Source organism: Melanostigma gelatinosum (genome assembly GCF_949748355.1).
Source record: "Melanostigma gelatinosum genome assembly, chromosome: 7".
Taxonomy (NCBI): domain Eukaryota; kingdom Metazoa; phylum Chordata; class Actinopteri; order Perciformes; family Zoarcidae; genus Melanostigma; species Melanostigma gelatinosum.
The window spans coordinates 22548938-22566931 of NC_136640.1; the positions used below are offsets into that span (position 1 = coordinate 22548938).

General features: G+C 39.9%; 1 protein-coding gene and 1 long non-coding RNA gene across 3 annotated transcripts in view; both read left to right on the plus strand.

Annotated features, from left to right (window-relative positions):
* Positions 1-17994, plus strand: part of mark4b (MAP/microtubule affinity-regulating kinase 4b) — a 75111-nt gene that overhangs the window by 46616 nt on the left and 10501 nt on the right. For both annotated transcript variants that reach the window (XM_079272503.1, XM_079272504.1), the window contains exon 15: positions 15778-16053. In XM_079272503.1, the coding sequence (XP_079128629.1) occupies positions 15778-16053 (276 nt within the window). The remainder of the gene's footprint in view (positions 1-15777; positions 16054-17994) is intronic.
* Positions 11556-14143, plus strand: LOC306780225. The gene is made up of 4 exons (XR_013772144.1): positions 11556-11668; positions 12003-12087; positions 12378-12437; positions 13257-14143. It is a non-coding gene; the product is annotated as an uncharacterized lncRNA (long non-coding RNA).

Consider the following 17994-nt stretch of genomic DNA (forward strand, 5'->3'; position numbering starts at 1 on the left):
GTTTAGGTGGGAGAAAAGGTTGTCAAGAAAAAAAAAAAAAGGCCAAACGTAGGGCTGGGCGATATGGCCTAAAAAAAAAATCTCCGATTTTTTTACAAAAAATCCGATTCACGATTTAAATCGATTTTTTCCCCCACAAATTTTTGCAGATGACAGAAGCTGTTGAAAACATTTTTTTATTTTATTTTGTGATGATTTTCCCTCGTAGGTTGATAAAAATAAAGTGCAAACAAAACCTGAACATTGTAGAAAGGTGCCTGTAGTATACAAAAAGTATTTGGTCACTCTTTTGTTTCCCTGAATCATTTAAATATAAAATTAAATTAAACATAACATTAAATGGCATTAAATAGTAGCCTTCCATTGTAAACAACTGTGCAAATGTAACTTTTTACACTAAGCTTTTCTAACTGAATACACTGATACAAACACAGCATGAAATAAAATGTATGTGACCCTTTAACATTCACATTTTCAAAAGTGCAACATCTGATCTAACATCAACATAACATATTTTGCACAGTAAATAAGTGCATGTAAACAAAATCAAGTGCATTCACAACATAACCAACAGTATTAAACAGTAGTGCATGTTTTTTCTAAATATTTTTTGCCAGGAAGACGGCATCGCTTGTGCTCCCGCGGTCCTGCTCCCTGCTCAGGGCGCAACGCTTCTCCCACTCGGCGGCATGCCTCTGTTTGAGGTGCTGCATTAAATTTGTTGTGCTGCTTGATTTTGTAGCAATAGCTTTTAGACAGACCTTACATCGTGGTGCTGTTTGTTCGGTGTCAGATGACATGAACCCGAACCATTTCCAGACCACCGAAGACACATTCTTCCCTCTCTTAAGAACGAGAGCTTCACTGCTGGCCGCCATTGTTTTCGTTTGTAAACAATGCGCGCGCACTCAACTACGGGAACCCAACGGGGGGGAGGAGTGGGGGCGATTTTCTCGATTTTCAATAAAACACATCGCCTTAAAGCACACATTCGAATTAATCGATTAAATCGATTTATCGCCCAGCCCTAGCCAAACGTAGATAATGCGTTCATATTCATAGTGAATGCAATAAGAAAGGGTTTTGCAAATGAATAGTTGAGCTGGTAAAGCTAGTCTCTTTCCGCACAGAGCTTAGAGAGCGTTTGTCTCACACACATGTTCTCTCTTTAAGGATAAAGGCCTTAAACTGTGCATGAGTGGGTTCGTCACGCTGTAATGTTGCCTCTCACAGGCAGAGCCAGGAGGTCGCGGTCTGTCATCTGAGTTTTTAAATCTAAGAATCCATGGAAAGCAGCGAAGAAAACATGAACGTACCAATACGTGTTTGAAAAAAAAAAGCCCAAAAAAGAAGTAGAGCATTGTTGGCTGCAAATAGCGACCCCCACCATCAAACAGACTCACTGGTGTTTCAGAGTCTGTTAGATTTGACGACATTCGGGTATTACGACGAGTCCCCTGGAGGGAAAGCGTGACAGGTAAACGGAGGGGAAGGATGGAGGGAAAAGAGAGGGAGGAGGGAGGGAGGGAGAGGGAGAGGGGCGGAAAAGAGGAGGGGAGCAGGATGAAGTGAGGACGGACATTGTGCCAGCGTAACCCTCCATTTGCCTCAGAGGCCTTGTCAATGTGATGCCATGCCAGAGTGGTTGATGGCACAAACATGTGCATGGACACACACACACACACACACAGTCACATTTAGTTCTTCAAAATCGACTTGAAAATTGTGTGAACCATAGTGGCAAAGGTGACCAGGAGAGACACAAAACACTGTACACGATGGCGTGCATGTGACTATAGTTAATCATATTTAGTTGATATGAAACACACATGTCCATTCATTAAACACACATTGCTGTGCATACACACAGCATACACACAGACACTAATCTATGGTGCCACTGGAAGATAAGTGACCTCATGGCAAGACAAACGGTACTGTAGCTGCGGACAGAGAAAAAATACCACTGAGGTACTGAAGTGTACTTCATGTTTATTTGTGTGGGGAAAAGTATTTAATGCAGCATGAAGCCCTTGATGGGCTTTTAAAAATGCATAACACTCAACAACAAATACACAGGAGATGGTACGAAACACAAACTCAACAATAAACGCGTACAAAACTCAGAACCGGACAAGAAGATCGAGACGGAACGATACGAAATACAAACTACTGTACAATAAAACACCATAACACAAGAATCACCAGATAAGTGAACTGTTTCAGTTTGAACTCAAAGTGATCCCAGTCTGGATCCTTTTTTGAGTTCTGGAAGAATTCCACATGTTGATCCCCCGGAACAGAAAAGGCTGTTTGTCCGAATGAGGATTTACGTAAGGGCATCTCAGAGTTCCCATTGATGCTCTACGTGTCAATGAGCGCCGGATGCTGTTGCTATTTATAGTAGCAAACCTGCTCGATTGTACATCATCATAAGAGGTTTGGCTCATGTGACCAAGATGTTACACAGTAACTTAACTGTTTGCTGCATGAAGTTTTGCGGTCTCTAATAAGTCTGAACGTTTGCCACCCTGCTCACTGTTTCATGTACATTCTTGTTTTATCTTCAGCTAGAAATGACTGATTTGAGCCATGTTTGAGTCCAAGTAATCAAATCAAAGTCTTGCTCCTGATAGTCTCACTCCTTCATGTAAATGATTTATACTCATAACTTTTACAAGAGAAGTAAACTGCAACAGAGAAGAACAAAGACATTTGAAAGGACATTAACTTAAAATGGAAATCTCAGGAGTTCACTGTGAAAGTGAGTTGAACATCGTTAGTCTCTCTCTCGCCCTTTCTACGTTCTCCTTCCCTCACTTTTGCACCAAGTCAATCTCAATCAGGCCGCTGGTTCAGGTTGATGTGAAGCGATGTTGCTCTGCAGTGGCTGCGCTTCAACGTAACTCGTTTAATGGTTCTGCCCCACTAGAACATTGTGTGTTGGTGTTATCTAGAGCATCATGAAAAGCAGCCTCGGGCCACCAGTCAGGTGTGTGTGTGTGTGTGTGTGTGTGTGTGTGTGTGTGTGTGTGTGTGTGTGTTTGTCTTTGTATCCCGGTGGGGACTTTGACCTGACTGCACACAGACCCATGGGGACTCGTGTCACCGTGGGGACAAAAACTGAGGTCCCCACCGGCAAACCCCTCCTACAAGCTTCAGAACAGTGTCTAGACATGCCCCATGTAGTTTTCTCAGAAGTCCCCTGGAAACCATTTTCAAGAAAAAAATGTGTGTGTGTGTGTATGAATGCTCCCCTAGTGTATACACACTAGTACTGCAGTCCCCATGAGGTAGGCTGTTCTTGAAGTGTGTATCGCTGTTTGTCCACTCTCTATTGCCCCCTATTGGTCAAAAGTAGTATTACAGTTTGGGAATACACTTTAAATGTGTCTTTTTGACCAAAGATAAGCATGAATGAAATGCTACATTTGATAAAAAATAAATATATGTATAAATAAATAAATATACAAATACTTAATATTAATATTGATATTATTTATATTGCTATAGTTTTTTAAAAATTTGCATGAAAACAACGATAACCATAATGTATATTGTCTATATATTTCTCATGTAAAATGCCTGTTTTAAGTTTCTTCCATACAATTGTAATGATATTTTACCACAATTCATTATCTCATCATTGATATTATTGACAATAACAACAACAATTATAATAATAGTCTATATTTGATTTATTTTGCCATGTCAGAGGTGTAAGATCAATAAGGTCTTGTTTTGTTGCACTGCTTTTTTAAAACTAACTTTTAAACAGTGCTCACTGTTCAATAACAATGATATTGATGATAACAGACAAATGCAGGTTTAGAGTTGTATCCATAAACATAAAATAGGAGTAGAAAAGACATTTTCCTTTAAATCAATACAGCAGGATGGTTTGAGGGGCGGCTATTTTCTTGTGTACACTTACTATTGCAATCGTTATATTAGGCTAATCTCCGTGTAAACTACATATGACAAGTTGCGGACTCACTGAGGAGAGGTTTTGCAGTAATGACTGAAAAGACAAGGGGAGTAGTAACATCACAAAGCATAGAGAGTCGCAACTTAATGCTTCATCCACACACTCTTGTACAGCGTGGGAAAGCACATTGATATAGCCAGATGCCGTTCTTGAAGTCGGAGAAAAATAAGTCCCATTACTCCCATTATTCATTCACTTGTTGGCGTGTGTGTGGGCTGGTGTCAGCAATGTCTTGCTCCTTATTTATTTATGTTTTATGATTTTGGACTCTACAAAATGAATTGAATTATTTATTTATTATATCTTTAAGCATGTTATAGCATTCTGTGTCAGTTTTTGATTTGATTGTTCTATTATTATACTATTCAAATGCTATGCATCTTCTATAGTAGGTCTATAATACGCCAACTGAAACAGTATAGGGTTACGGTGGTGTGCTTATATATTTACCCATAGTGTTAATACTTAAAGTGCTTTCCTGTTATTTGTAGCCTATAGTATCACTCTAAAACATATTTTACTGTACGATGCCTTCAGCCTGAAATCAACAGGGTGTGAGCTATTTATTCAGGTTTTAGGAGCAGCATATCAGACAGGATATATTACGCAGCAGGATAAAGAGTCGTGAATTTCTACATTGAATAAAATATACTAGGATAGTTTGGGTTTGGTTGTCCTCCAAGGATATTTGAATATTTTTTACTTAAAGTATGCAATTTGACATCATTTTGGACCACTATTACGACCATAGATAACGCTGCAAAAGCTAAAAAATAAACTTTCTGTATAGGGAGTTAGGACGAGGGACTGTTAGACCCAGCGATGCTGCTGGCCACCAGCCCGCTGTTGTGACCATCTTCTGTAACTAGTGAAGCATTTAAGCATAGTGGAATTAGCAAGCTAGCTAACTAGCCAGTTGTCTAGTTTGCTAGCCAGCTTGCTAATTTAACAATGCTTGAATGCTTCCCTATTTACAGAAAATTAGCCACCCAAGTTGCTACTCATCTGGCTGGTGCTGAAAGTGGGCCCTTCTACATTTCACTCTTTGGTGTACCATGATTTATTTTTCGCACCAGCAGTTCTCACAAGCAGCTGCGAGCTCATAATGCTTTTCTGACCTCTTCATATCAGTTTCTCTGGCTGAATCATGATGGCAATTCATAACAGTGCAGTGCCAGTGTTTTTGCACCGTGCTTAAGTATGCTTAGTATGATTTTACAGGGCAAACATTTCCAGAAGAAACAAAAGGTCAGACAAAGCCTGTGATACATGTAAATAATGGAATAACTCCCTGCCTGCTCAGGAGAAAGATAAGCTACCTAGCTCAGTAGCTAGCCATCTGTCTCTGGAGCTAAGTCTGCTCTCTTCCAAGCTGCAACAACACTTAGCCACACAGACGTGCGTTGTCATTATAACAACTAACTCTTCAATAGACCACGGAAAACCGTAAAATGTATTTCTATGGTGGCACCCCTTGTAGCTAGCAAAGCTCATTGTAAGTTGTTTTGTAACAACTAGCTATATGGTGGCTACAGGCCTCATTTTTTAACTCTTACTTTGAATATTCCCGTGGTGACCTTCTGATCTAATGCATGGAATCTGAGGATAAAACTCTCTTGCGCACAACACTATATATATACTATAGGAAGAACTTGGAGCAACATTGCATTGGGGTAAGGATAAAAACCCTGACTTTTTGTCCCGCCCTTCCGGACTGCCGAGTTACGATTTTCCAAAGTTCTGTACAGTTTCCCGTAGTGATTTATGGCATTTTGCATTCATTTGGCTTAAATAGACGTTCAGTTAATACCTAGAAAGCAATGGGCTAGCATGCTGACAATTTCACAGTAATTAAATCTTTCCACATAGATTGAGTGGTATGAAAATCAATGGGAAATTCCGTACACCTTTCCTGTAGTAATTTATGGCATTTTGACTTTATCTTGACTTTATTTGGCCTAATTTCCCCAGAAAAGAATGGGCTAGGAGGCTGACATTTTCACAGAAATTCAAGGTTTGCCCATTCATTAAATGGTATGAAAATCAAGTGGAAATTCCAAACACTTTCTCCATAGTGAACTATGGATTTGTGACCTAAGTTGGCCTAAATTCGCATAGAGAACAACGGGCTAGGACCCTGACATTTTCACAGCCAGTCGACCTTTGCCCACAGATTAAATAGTGCGAATATCAATTGGAAATGGACTGTGTTTATTTCACCCAACAGAAAGGATTCGAACCAAATGACACTTATCTTCCCAAGTGGCCGAAAGCCAGTTTACACCAGTCTTTTCTCTAACTTTTTATACTTTAAAACGGGGTAGAGTTTTGAATCCTTTTCTCCTTCAAAGAGGGGCTCGTCACCATTACATACCTATAATCTGGACGTCGTAACTGCAAATTAAGGTCCCCAAAAACAGCCACAAAGGGCTTAATTGGGGCCTTAATCCCTTATATTAGTGGATTTTTTGACATATGCAAGAATGGCCATAACTTCTCAAATATGGATCCCAGAACCCACATATTGTGGACACACATTGTGGACTAGGCCTACAATAGGATCACCTGAATAAAATCCCTCTAGATTATCTAGAAAAGATTTTTGCCTGTATCAAACTCCGACTTCAGCATGGGGTACACGTCCCTAAACTGTACACCCTGTCGCACTCTTGGTGAGATTAGACCAACTTTTACTTCTGAAGATGTCAGAGCCCTGCTTTTTTAATATGTTGTAGACAAGCCCCAATGAGGCACATTCAAGTTGGATGGGACTCCCTAGCACTTAGCATGCCTGCGCGGGAAGAGGGGCAGTTGGCCTACATTTGAATGGGGCATTTTGAACGATAAAATGAATGGAAAGTGATTACCCAAACGGCCCATCCTTCAACTAGTCATAACTTCTCACAACATGGTTGAATTTGATGGGATATTATGAACTGGGTAAACTGGGTGAGATGGGTGAACTGGGTGAGATGGGTGAACTGGGTGAACTGGATGAGATGGGTGAACTATGGATTTGTCACCGAACTCGGCCCAAATTCCCATAGAAAGCAATGGGCTAGGACCCTGAAAATTGAACGGTCAGTCGACCTTTGGCCGATGACCATGTGGTATGAAAATCAAGGGGAAATTCCAAACACTTTTCCCATAGTGAATTATGGATTTCTCACCGAACTCGGCCCAAATTCCCATAGAAAGCAATGGGCTAGGACCCTGAAAATTGAACGGTCAGTCGACCTTTGGCCAATGACCATGTGGTATGAAAATCAAGGGGAAATTCCAAACACTTTTCCCACAGTGAATTATGGATTTCTCACCGAACTCGGCCCAAATTCCCATAGAAAGCAATGGGCTATGACCCTGAAAATTGAACGGTCAGTTGACCTTTGGCCAATGACCATGTGGTATGAAAATCAAGGGGAAATTCCAAACACTTTTCCCATAGTGAATTATGGATTTCTCACCGAACTCGGCCCAAATTCCCATAGAAAGCAATGGGCTAGGACCCTGAAAGTTTAACAGTCAGTCGACCTTTGGCCAAAGACCATGTGGTATGAAAATCAAGGGGAAATTCCATACACTTTCTGCGATGATACACTTTCTGCTATGGTAAACTCCGTACACGTAGAAATTACGGCCTTTTGACTCAATTCTGCCTAAAGACACCTAGAAAACAATGGGCTAGGAGGCTGAAGTTTTCACATTAAGTCAACCTCTGCCCCAAGATGAAATGGTCTGAATATCAACGGGAAATTCTGTACAGTTTTCCCATAGTGATTCATGGCATTTAGCATTTATTTGGCTTAAATAGACGTTCAGTTAATACCCCTAGAAAGCAATGGGGTAGCACGCTGAAATTTTCACAGTCAGTCGGCCCTTGGCCACAAACCACGTGGTATGAAAATCAATAGGAAATTCGGTACACTTTTCCCGTAGTAATATATGGCATTTTTCTTCATTTTAAAGTTATTTGGCCTAATTACCCCATAAAACAATGGGCTAGGACCGTGAAATTTTCACAGTCATTCCATCTTTGCCCCATCGTTAAATGGTATAAAACTCAATGGGACATTCCAAACACTTTTCCCATAGTGAACTATGGATGTCTCTACCCAGATGACACTTATGTTCCGACATGGCCTTCAACAGTCTTTTCTCTCAAAATGTCCACTTTAATTTAAAGTAGAGATTTGATTCATTTTCTCCTTCAAAGAGGGGCTCGTCACCATTACACACCTATAATCTGGGCCTCGTAGCTGCAAGTTAAGGTCCCCAAAAACAGCCCCAAAAGTCAAAATTGAGGCATATGACCTCATCTTTCGGCCTGTTTTGGCAAGTGAGAAACGGGCCATTAAATCGTAGTGAAAGGTTGGAACTGCCTGATTTTTGCATAAATCAGTCGCCTGTGATAAGGTGATGCAGGATCTAAAGCGAGATATCTGTAGAACCTTGGGAAAGCTAACTTCCGGTAGCAGCATGCTAACGACTTGAATCCAATTGAACCTTGAAGAGGGTCCTGTTTTGTCCATCATATGTGAATTTCATCAAAGAAGGCCATTGACAAGTGTTTTAAAATTGATCAATATTAAAAAGTGGTCACAATCCAGATTTTACCAGTCTTTTCTCAAACTTTTTATACTTTAAAAAGGGGTAGGGTTTTAAATCCCTTTCTGCCTCAAAGAGGGGCTCGTCACCATTACACACCTATAATCTGGGCCTCATAGCTGCAAGTTAAGGTCCCCAAAAACAGCCACAAAGGGCTTAATTGGGCTCAATTGGGGCCTTATTCACTTATATTTTGGCATATGCAAGAATGGCCATAATTTCTCAAATATGGGTCCTAGAACCCCCAGATTGTGCACACACATTGTGGACAAGGCCTACAATAGGACCACCTGGAAAAAATCCCTCTAGATTATCCAGAACTGATTTTTGCCTGTATCAAACTCAGACTTCAGCATGGGGTACATGTCCCTAAGCTGTACACCCTGTCGTACTCTTGATGAGATCAGACCATCTTTTACTTCGGAAGATGTCAGAGCCCTGTTTTTTTAATATGTTGTAGACAGGCCCCAATGAGGCACATTCAAGTTGGATGGTACTCCCTAGCACTTAGCATGCCTGCGCGGGAGGAGGGAATTGGCCTACATTTGAATGGAGGATTTTGCCAGGATAAAATTAATGGAAAGTGATGACCAACTGCCCCATCCTTCAAATAATCATAACTTCTCACAACATGGTTGAATTTGATGGGAAATTGCTTGGCAACATTCCCCTTGATGACTTGAATAGGAAAATATTGCGGAAAAATCTGCAGACCCTCTGGAATGCTATCTCCTGTTAGCAGCATGCTAATGACTTGAATCTAATTGTACCTTGAAGAGGGTCCTCTTGTGTCCATCATATGTGAACTTTAGCATAAAAAGCCATTTACAAGTGTTTTTATTGCACCCAACAGAAACAGCAACATGTACACATCATTAACAGTCTTTTCATAATATGTTAGTTAAATACACATATAAATACTTCTGTTGAATACAATGGCTTGTAAATAGTTGTAGTTTCTATTTTATGAATATCAATGGTTGTATAATTTTTTAACAGTTCAAAAATGCTTCTATTACTTAACTTCATTAGAAATGCTTGTTTCATTTCAATGTCCTTTTTTAATTGAATTTTTTTTTACATACTTTATACTAAATTCTAGTTGAGCAATAAAGTCTCAACTTAAGCAGGTATTTTATGTAATCCTTCCGTTTTAGTAATTACTATTACCTGTCTAAGTTATTAACAACGGCTGCAGACCAGGCCGAGCCTCAGAGCTCCCTCATGCTGATCGTGACCGAAGGAGTGGGGGATGGGTGAGGTTACGGTGGGGACAGTCAATGTCATGTTCTGTGTAAAGTACCTTAAGTTTCATTGCTGACATTACACAAAACCTGACGTTTACCATCATCATGGGGACCATGGCGTGGCCCCTCCCCCATCAGTGCATGCGCCCGTGGAGAGGTGACTCACTGCCTCAGACTGTCGAGCGGCTCCACACACATGTAACTTGACGGGCTAGCTGTGGAACCTGGATGGAAATGGTAAGTTTTTAATTATTATCCTTGCTCCTAATGTTGGTACATGTACTGCCATATAAAAAGAGCTGTTGCAATGTGCTGGAAGTTAACCGAGATGGACAGCTAATATTAGCTAACACTAAGCTAACATGTGCAGCTAGCATGTGCAGCTAACAGAGCTGTGAGTGGAGCTGGGTCTGGATAAAGGTGGAGGTGGGTCTGGATAAAGGTGGAGGTCTGAACAGACGTGAGTGCAGCTTCCTGCTGTCACAGTGTTTTAACACATTGATATTCAGGCTAAATGTAGCCTCTGCTCCAAGGAGATGAACTACAGCAACAAGGGCTCACATGTCCTCTCATCACACTGTTCACTGTTTCGGGCTTGTCACCTTTTTCACTCATGAGTTTGCAGGTATGCGATCTGAGACCAGCCTACCGTTAACGGAAGGCTGGACAACTAATTACAGTTAACTACAAATGGATAATTTACACATCGTGGGGCTTTTTTACAGTCACAAAATGATATTTAGATATTGTTTAGAATTTATATTTTATCATCATTATCTTTTCCCACAGAACGTGAATATTATGCTCAACAAAGAGACATATTTGACATATTGAGTCAAGGTTAACTTTAAAAAAAAGTATTTCTTCACATGTAAGCAGATATTGTAATTCAAATAACCATGGGTATTGAAGTAGAATATTTAGCCTCATACTTTCAGAAATAAGTAGATCACCTTACTATAATGCAGCCTATAAGACCAGAACAAATTACTTTTAATTTCAGTCAAAATGTAATAATAGCAGCTCAGGCAACAATTTTAATTACACAAAATTCTACCACTGCAGCTTGAAATACTGAGAAAGTCTTTTGTAATAGTGGAGAATATTATACTGAATACTTCAGGGAGTCTATTGGTTTCAATCCCAAACTGATCATACTCTCAGGGTTTAAATCATATAACTATTTAAAAATAGTCTAGACGCAAATGAAACACATTTTGACCCATCAAAGATGATGTTGAAGTTATTAGTTCATCGTAAACCATATTAACATTTCTATCCTCTAATATATTTGCAGGCGCTGATGTGACAGATGGCTTTAACCCTGAACAGACCAACGAGGTAGGATATGTCATCTTCTTTGGGTTCTTAATTGACAGTTAACCTGCTCGACTGTGAATGTCGAACAGAAATCAAAACAATGCTAGAGTAATTCATTTCTTACAGACTACAGCTAGTTAATCACACATATTAGACTTCCATTATTACGACAGTGTTTCCCACAAGGAGAAATTAAATAGTTTGCACTGCAGCCACTTATTCATAATGTCTGATGAAATATAAGTTGTAGTATTTGTTGTTTGGTTGTGTATTATTTTATTTATGTAAAACAGTGTCGATTGGTAGGTAGGTAGGTAGACTGGTAGGTCGACTGATAGGTAGGCAGACTGGTAGGTTGGGAGCCTGTCTAAACATTACAAAAAAATTATTTGTTTTTCAGGAAGAACACCAGCGGTCCAGTGACAATACCGATATTCTTGACCCCACTCCAGCTGATGTCGATGAGGACACAAGTGTTCCAGAGCTCATGAGAACCGACAGTGGAGTTGTACGTTTATTTGCAAAACTTCACATTCTAACATGAAAAGGGCCATGACATCTGTCAGTTTACAGGAATCAGGGTAATATTTTCAGAGGCTGTGATGATTATTGAAAGCGGTAATGTGAAGTGCCACTACGAGACAAAGCACAAGTCTTTTGAGCTAACGTCTCGCATCTCAAATAAAGGCACAGGAAAATAAACCTAAGAGCCCAGCACTCAATTTCTTTTCTAAACATGTTGCCTAGTTTTAGTCTATTGTTTTGTCTTGACATTTATTATTGTTAAATGCTTGTGATTTTACAATGAAGAATATCCAAGTCTAATCCTTTCTTTTTTTAAGCTCAACAGACAAATGCTCAGAGACAAAAGAGAACCTCTATCAAGTTCTGAGTACAGTGATGAGGATGATCCACATCCAGCCAAAGGTAATATTTCGAGTAAATGTGAGGATTGTGAAAATTTCTGATAAAATATTTCTCTTGGAAAGAAAGCACACACTGTCCAGGTACATTGCTAGCCTTAATCATTTGCATGCCTTTTACCTTGCCTGTATTATTTATTGATTTATTTCCAATCACTTTCCCTAATACAGTTTCCTTAAAATACCACATGAGTGTTTATTCTGTGGGCACCAACAGATTGTAGACACTATTTGATTGGATGTATGAAATTAATTGAAAGTCTGTTATTCTCAGTTTTGCTTGTGTTTTAATAGGTAGTTTGGATGAAAAGATGCTGGTTGGAGAGGCCTCTGGTCAATCACACACAAAAAAAGGTAATCTTTTCAAAGTTTTTCAGTTTCTCACCTAGGATCAAGTTATTAAGTGAGTCCACTGACATGAGAATACATTTTATAGATTCCCTATCCAAAATAGAAATAAACTAATAAACTATCATGTATCGTTATGTAGTATGTAACTTAGTTAATACGTGTATTAAGTAGTTCAAATGAGCTCCACCTTTACCAGCTGCAACATTAAAGTGATACATTCATTAATGCATCGATAATTATTATCCAATGATTTCAGCCTACTATAAATATATTATTTTGTCCATTCTGCATAGTGAGTATACTTTAACTTTCAATATTACTCTGTGCGTTTCTATCACGCACCTGGTTTTTGTGTGCCCAGGTTTTGAGGCTAATGAAACACCATATTAAAGTAACTGGCATCATTACGTAAGGAAATATAATTTCACATCATCCAGTATATTGAATTCAGAATCATCTATGTAAAGGACTCATTTGTTCAGGTCAGTAGATCTCATCTAGTCCTAAATCACATAATGTCCTCTGGACTAAATGGACAATGACCAGTTGTTTTAAATGAAGTACTCCACTTGTGTCATGTACTACTGAAGCTAGTGTTAGTAAACCGTGTCTTTGTTCATACTTCTGCAACTACCGTCTATATTTCTGCTGCGAGTTCTATTTTTGTATTAGACACTGTTGCTCCAAATACTTATGTTACTGCAACTACTGGTTGTTCTACTCGTATTTTGTGTACTGCTACAGTCAAGATCGATACAACATTATAGCCTCAGTACTTGCTGGTTTTTGAATAACATTAAATTACTGTCTCATTTTATTCAGGGTCATCACAAACAAAAAAACAGAAGTGGACCAACGACGAAATCCAGGCTGTGGAAAAAACACTCATGGACCACATCAGATCTTGGAAGGTTCCTGGAATGCATTCAGACGTCACCACTAGCTCTCAAAGGAAGGAGGTGGGAGGCAGTGAAATTTTACACAAAAAACCGAATTGATGCACTAAAGCGAAAGTCTTTGCAAGAAAGGTAAGCTTTTACATTTGTGCACTATTGTGTTCAGATGGAAGACTACAGGTACAATCTTTGCTGGACATTTATGCACTTCTGTTACTGGACGTTGTTCAATATTGTCAAATGGAAGGTTTAACAGGTTTTTTGTTTTTTTTGAAGAATTCATAATCGTGCCTGTTCTCTTTGACATTCCTCGTTTTCTTTGTTAAATATTTGAATATTTCTATTTGCGTTACGGCATTAAAGTTGTACGAATCTATTTTGTGATACACAAACATATTTTCGTTGTATTTTTTGTTATTTAAAACCATTTCACTACACTTAAAAAGTGTACATTGCAGTGCAGTTGTAATAGAAGTTGTACACAACAGTTGTGAGGCATTGAAAGGTTTTGAAACAGTAAGTGTTGAAATAATGTTTACAGAATTACAATTTAAGTATTGTAGTAGTCAAGTTCAGTATTTGTTTTGCAAGTGAAATACTACTTTGAAATATTATGCTGAGAGCATTGCAGTTGTGATACTGTGATATTCAGCTCCATCATTTGTAGGTTTTTTTTTCAACTGAAATACAAAGCACTGAATATCACAGTATCAAAACTGTAATGCTTTCAACTGTAATATTCAGTGTACTATATCTGAAAAATGCACAGAACTTTGAAATAAAGCTGTGAAGTTTGAACATTTCTGATTCTGATCTGACATTTACATTGAGTGGAGTTCAATATACACAGATGAGTCATTATACAATTACAACATTTAATGGTGAATCCACAAATGCAATATTAAATGAATTAACAAAATATAATACAGAAACAACTCTTTTTAAAAAATAAAGCTCTAGTTTCTATAAACTTACCCTCCATTGAATACCTTATATAGGCTTGAATACCTTATATAGGCTTGAATTCCGTATATAGGCTTGAAAGACACATTTTTAACAGTGTCCCCTGGTGGTGGTTTGTATTATGACATGATAGGAGCGTCCCCGCTGGGATAGAAACACCAGACAAAAATTCAGTTTGTTAAATTTGAGAAGTTTTGATACTTGAGTTGATATTTTGGTTCCCAGGACCAAAACAAAATTTATGTGATGAAAAGTATGCCGTTATTCCATTCAGAAAATGAGGTCCCCACGCGTAACCTCTACACAGGCGTCCCCACCATGTAGCAAAAACGTGTATGTGTGTGTGTGTGTGTGTGTGTGTGTGTGTGTGTGTGTGTGTGTGTGTGTGTGTGTGTGTGTGTGTGTGTGTGTGTGTGTGTGTGTGTGCGGGGGCATTTGGGTCGATTTTCATAGATAAGGACTAACTGTTGTCATGGTTTGAAGAGCAGCCGGCTCGCTTTTTTTTACGTTTCCTATCTGTGGGTGCTCATTGAAAAGTCTTAAATGACCTCAGTTTAAGGCTATACTAGTATTACAGATGTTAAATGCAGTTGGATGTAATCTCAAATCGTGTAAATGTATGTGGTCGGCAAAAACAACAAAGCAAAAGCCATATAGCCTTTTTTTCAGGGTTTATTGAAGAAGCATGATCAATCAGAAATCCAGAATGTGACTTTGGTAGTAAATGTTGTCTTTGGTAGTAAACCTTAACTTGATTTGGTATACTGTGACGGTAACACAGAATAAGCCTGGTAATATTTTGTACTTTATTTATTGCGGACAAATCCAATTAAATAGACAAAAACAAGGACTGATCCAAACATGTGATGCACTGCATTACTGTGATGTGGATGTAACTTGACAGAATGTGAAGTTAACATGCCAGCATGTTTTGACTCTATTGAAACTGAACTCTGCCTCGAGGCTTAGAAAAACAAATTCCAAACTACAAAAAGATATTGAATGCTTTGGAAAGTGGCAGGAGGTATTGTAATGTGAGGTATTTGTTATTTTCCTACTACTGCATATGAGGACCATTGTATGAAAAAGAAGTTACGAAGCCGGTGGAGTGGTGTAATATCCTGAGAAAACGTTGTAAAGTATTACATTTACTTGAAAAAAACGATATTTCCGAGATCTTTAATGTTGTTTTTCTCTGAATAAACCCAATTCAAAGCAATGTCTCTTCCAAGTCTGTATGTTTATGATTATAAGATGACTCGGGCCTAAAATCACAAGTATTTCCTTGTTTTTAAATCAGATTGAAAAGTATAATTTGATTTGGTCATGCACTGCAGGCATAATACAGCGAGCAGCGGCGTCTGTGGTGTGACGAGGTTGATTGAACCACATACAAAGTGAGGAGATGTGGTTCCTTCACTTCAAATTGTAATGATCTTGATAACAACTATCCACTCTTGTTTTCCCTCCTCCTCTCCCTGCAGTTCCTTATCCCACCGCCTGCCCCCCGCCTCCCCCTCGACCCACAGCATAGCCGGTGCCTCCGGGGCCTCCTCCTCCTCCACGCCCTCCTCCCGCCTCTCCAGGGGCTCCACGGTGAGGAGCACTTTCCACGGCGGTCAGATTCGAGACCGTCGTCCCCCCTCCCACGCTCCCCCGGCCTCCCCGACGCTGTCCCACGACGCCAGCACGCTGCCACACGCCAGGACCCGGACCACCACCAACCTGCTGAGCAAACTCACCTCCAAGTTGACCCGCAGGTAAGGGGAGAAGCGGTAGAATGATGACTCAACAGATTACAAATGAACCTTTAACTGCAGGGTTTTTTTGCTCATTCAAACATTTACGAGTATTTACAAGGATTGTATGTGTTTGATGATTGCTGCTAACGATCTAAATGTGATAGCCTGTATGTTTACAGGCTTGTAACTGCACAGTGTAGCTCCTCCTGCTGTAAACATGAAGATCATTGAGCTGACCCGGCTGCCTCTCACCTTCTATTCCTTAACCAGTACTAACTACCAGCCTTTCTTCTCTAATGATAACCCTTTACAGGCCTCAGACCTGGGTCTAATAGTGTTGAACATGATTCCCTCTCTTTGTTTTCCTCACTTGCCACCTGCTCCCTACGACGTTTGCTTTGGAAAACTCAGCCCACAGGAAACGACAACTGTAGCCCTTATGAAACAGTAAATACGTTCTATGACGAGACAGACTAAAGCCTTATTAAACGCCTAAAAAATGAAGACAAAAATACAATCAGGAGGAGCTAACATTGGATAAAGCTACAGATTGGGTATCTCTTCATGTTGTTTCCTTAACAGATACAAACAAGAGAGACAATTAATTTATTCATAGGAGCACCGAGATGCTATTTGCTCGGCACCAGGGGGCGACTCCTCTGGTTGTATAGAAGTCTATGAGAAAATGACTCTACTTCTCATGTGATTCATTCCCTCAGTAAACATTGTAAACATGAGTTTATGGTCTCAATCTCTAGTTTCAAGTCTTCTTCAATACAGCATGATGTTCATGTGCTTTAGGGCGGGGCTACAGTGTGATTGACAGGTTGCTGCCGCTACCAGAGACGTATACCGAGTCGCTATGTCACTCCTCCGCATTCCAAATATGTCCTAGCTGAGACAGTTTGAATCAAGCGCAGACAAAATGCTGGTGAATGAGGCTGGTGTTCTCTTCTGACACTAATTTGTTCTTTCATAAGACGGCCAAAATCCGAGTAGGCCATGTCCAAAATGCCGAACTCGAGGCTTCAGAACAGTCGTCCACAAACCAATGTGTGACGACTACGCCACTATTTGAGAATTACATGATTTAGATTTTTGTCCTATTCTTGTGCAATTCTTTCGAGAATTAGCCCCCGAGTGAGTGGAAAAAGAGCCGGCGAGAGAATGCAAATAAATGGCAACAATTTGACTTAAATTGGAGCTGGGAAGCAGATGGCAACGGATACAATGTTTCGTCCCACAGAAGTAGCAGCAGTAATGGAAGGCCCTCCATCTAAACCTGTCACATGTATGCTGTTTGACATTGTGTTCAATTTAAGTTAAAATAGGTCCAATCCTGCACTGTTCAGCTTCTGCCATCAACAGTTAACCCCACCCAAGTGTTTCTCCAAACCGTAACCTGTGTGACCCAGGTCTGCTGCTCAGGTGGACGTACTGTATGTCTGTCCGGTCACTTCTGCTGCTTGTTGTTGCTTTATCTGTTGGTTGGTTTGTTTGATTCTTAAACAACTTTTTTGCTTTTCCTCGCCAGTCATCTGGCAGTTCTCTACCCTTCTTTTTCCTGAACTACAGTACAGTTTGATTTGTACTTCTCTGCCTCTTCCACCTGTGCTTCTTATTGTCTTTTATTTCTATATTGTCCCCCCCCCTTCTCTTTTGTTCCATGTCGCTCTGACGTTCTGCTGTTGATTTTCCTGTTTTTTTCACACCATCCCCCTCATCATCTTTTCATCTCCTTCTCTTCTTCCTCTCTCCTCCTAGGGTCTCTCTTGACCCTTCTAAACGTCAGAGCTCAAACAAGTCCATGTCGGGCTGCACCCTCCCACAGGGGACAAAAACAGTTAGTAAGTCTTCCTTTCCCATGTTTTCTGGCTGCTTCTTGTCTGTCTGACCGTCTGCCTGCTTCTTGCCAGCGCCCTGTCATTCCCTCGACCCCTCACTCGCTGTCTGTCGCCG